Source organism: Elephantulus edwardii, unplaced genomic scaffold (genome assembly GCF_000299155.1).
Source record: "Elephantulus edwardii isolate Elephantulus edwardi_28Jun2011 unplaced genomic scaffold, EleEdw1.0 scaffold04863, whole genome shotgun sequence".
Lineage (NCBI taxonomy): Eukaryota > Metazoa > Chordata > Mammalia > Macroscelidea > Macroscelididae > Elephantulus > Elephantulus edwardii.
Genome location: NW_006404613.1, coordinates 1 through 2,815, shown reverse-complemented (window position 1 = coordinate 2,815; position 2,815 = coordinate 1). Strand labels below are relative to the sequence as shown.

General features: G+C 37.7%; 1 protein-coding gene across 1 annotated transcript; it reads left to right on the top strand.

Annotated features, from left to right (window-relative positions):
• Positions 1-394: 394 nt before the first annotated feature.
• On the top strand, positions 395-880 carry LOC102875546 (transmembrane gamma-carboxyglutamic acid protein 1-like; the record flags this gene model as incomplete). Its single annotated transcript, XM_006903531.1, has 1 exon — positions 395-880. A coding segment is annotated over one exon (486 nt), but the record flags the coding sequence as incomplete, so codon positions are not given.
• Between the last annotated feature and the right edge of the window lie 1,935 nt (positions 881-2,815).

The window sequence follows — 2,815 nt, the reverse complement described above, 5'->3', positions numbered from 1 at the left end:
GGGTTAATGATGAGATGATGCAGAAAATATGATCAGAACCTCATAGTTGGACATGGAGAATGAATTTTGTGTTGTATATTTCACAGAAAATTATTTGGTGGAAACAAGAAAGAAGAAACCTATTATTCCTTATTTTTTTCCTCTAAACCATCATAATTCCATGTTTTGAAAAAGACTCAGAGATTCTTACTAACCATTTTAAGGAGCATACAGATTGGGCACCATGATTTATTTGTGATTTTGTGGGGATCATAAAAACTATAGGCTACTGGTTATTTAAACCAACAAATCTGGTTTGGGCTTTATGGCATATTAATGTTTATTGAAGCCTGACAGTTAATTATCTGATATTTCTCATCATTGTATTAATTCCTGATTTGTCTTGCATTTTCAGAAAGAATTTTGGAGCACCTACACAAAAGCGCACCAGGGGGAGAATAACAGAGGAAGTGACTGGTTTCAATTCTACCTGACCTTTCCGTTAATCTTTGGCCTTTTCATCATCCTTCTTGTCATCTTCTTAATCTGGAGATGCTTCCTGAGAAACAAAACTCGCAGACAAACAGTGACGGAGGGCCACATTCCTTTTCCTCAGCATCTTAATATCATCACCCCTCCTTCCCAGCCAGACGAAATGTATGATAGCAGTGGGCTGTCTCCAGGCTTTCTGGAATATGTAGTTGGTCGTTCAGATTCTGTCTCCACCCGTCTATCCAACTGTGAACCCCCACCAACCTATGAAGAGGCCACTGGCCAGGTGACCCTTCGCAGGAGTGAAACGGAACCTCATTTAGACCCACCCCCAGAGTATGAGGACATCGTTAACTCCAACTCAGCCAGTGCCATTGCAATGGTGCCTGTGGTTACTACCATCAAATGAATCTGCAAACTTCTTTTTACTATAACCATTTTTAAAATACTAATGAAAGGACTTTCTAGCACTTTACCACTACATAAATTTGCATTGAGTTATTCCATTGGACAGCGTACCACTTCACACTGATTTTTTTTCTCTCTAGTTTTGTTTCCTATTCTAAAGTCATTATCTGGGCTCATTTTTGTGAGTAGAAATATATGAAGGGAAAAACTCACTAGTGGAGGTCTTCTTGTGATGCAGTGACACTTGTATGGATATATGTGTGTGTGTGTGTATACACACACACATATATACATACACACATACATGCATATATGCATGTGTGTCAACACAGTATATGAGCAAGTGTCTGAAAGAACCATTAACTTCTATCAATCACCTGTATAGAGAACATTACTCACCAAAACTGGGAAAGGGCACCAACAATTAGTATACTAGATAGCCAGTAACATGCTTTTGAATTTTGCAAATAAAATGTAGTTAGCATGCTTTCTAACTTTTACTGGCTTTTGTGTTAACCTCCTATTTCTTCATCTACCTTAGAAAGTGCATGTAGTAAATCTCGAGTTTAGAAACATCTCAGAGATAGAAAGAGAGAGAGTGTATGAAAAATAAATGATAACAGGGTGAATAACAAGAAAATCATTGATCATTAGTAGCATTTGGCAAGTTTTGTAGTTAACCACCTCCCTTCCAAATTGAGTGTTTGATTAACATCTCTTAATGTCTCATGTCATTTATACATACGTATTAGTGGATTCTTTCATTTCTAAAATGAGACTCTAAAGAGGATTCTTTCATTTCTAAAGTGAGCCCTGGTGGCACAAAATACTCAAACCCACCAGCTGCTCCATGGAAGAAAGATCTTCTTCCACGAAGATTGCAGCCTATGAAACCCTATGGGGCAGTTCTACTCCAGCACATGGAGATGCTATGAATTGAAAATGTATTTGACAGCACCCAAACCAACATTATATTCATACATATATATTCATATTCATAGATATATGAATATGAATAGATATTGTTTTCTTCTCACTGTCTGACTGGCTTTTGATTTGGCTATTTACTCTTATACCATCACAGACTTTTCAACCACATAAGAGTTAAATTATGGAGCTCTGGTTGCCTAGTGGGTAAGGAGTTGTGCTGCCCACTCAAAGACATGTGGTTCAAATCCACCACCTGCTGCTGGAGGATCAGCTGTGAGTTGTTTGCAATGTGATGGAACATAACAGCAAGAGTTGTTAGAACGAACTAATTAAGATTGTTGATATTTTTGTATAGGCTGATGACTTTGATTTAAGATTATTAGGAGGCAATTTTTCCATTAAATTAATTGCTGTAAATTTTATATTGTCCTCCAGTTGGTGGAGCAAGAAGATTACAATGTCTGCATGGTGCCAGGTGTGCACTAAATCTAGTCAAAGGTCTAACTAGATCTCATGATTGTTTCAATTTCCTTTTATATGTCATCAGCTTTGCTTATTTTTGTAGCAGTGAGATTTTTACTCTTAGAATGGAGAGAATAGGTTGTGATTGAACTGTCTCAGAGTAAATTGACTCAGAAAGAAAAAATTTAAGACAGTTGTTTTATATGCGGTTCCATTATATATGCACTGATGGAAAATATATTTGATCCATTCAGGGAAATGTCTGTGCCAATCCCAAACCTCACAAGTGTTAGAGAAAATGGCTGAAGAGGCAAAATGGGAATACCGGTATTGGGTGTTTGAGTCTCTCCTGCCTCCATATTCCTCACTACTCCCAACTCACTACTCCTTGGAGCCAAAGGAAGGAAGAAAGAATGTTTGGGGGAATCTTAAAAAGATAACCTAAATTGTTAATCTGCTCTACCATAAACTTGCCATGTCATCTAGGGCAATACCCGTATCTCTGAGCCTCAAATTCGTCATGAGGATAATGTATCTCTCCTGC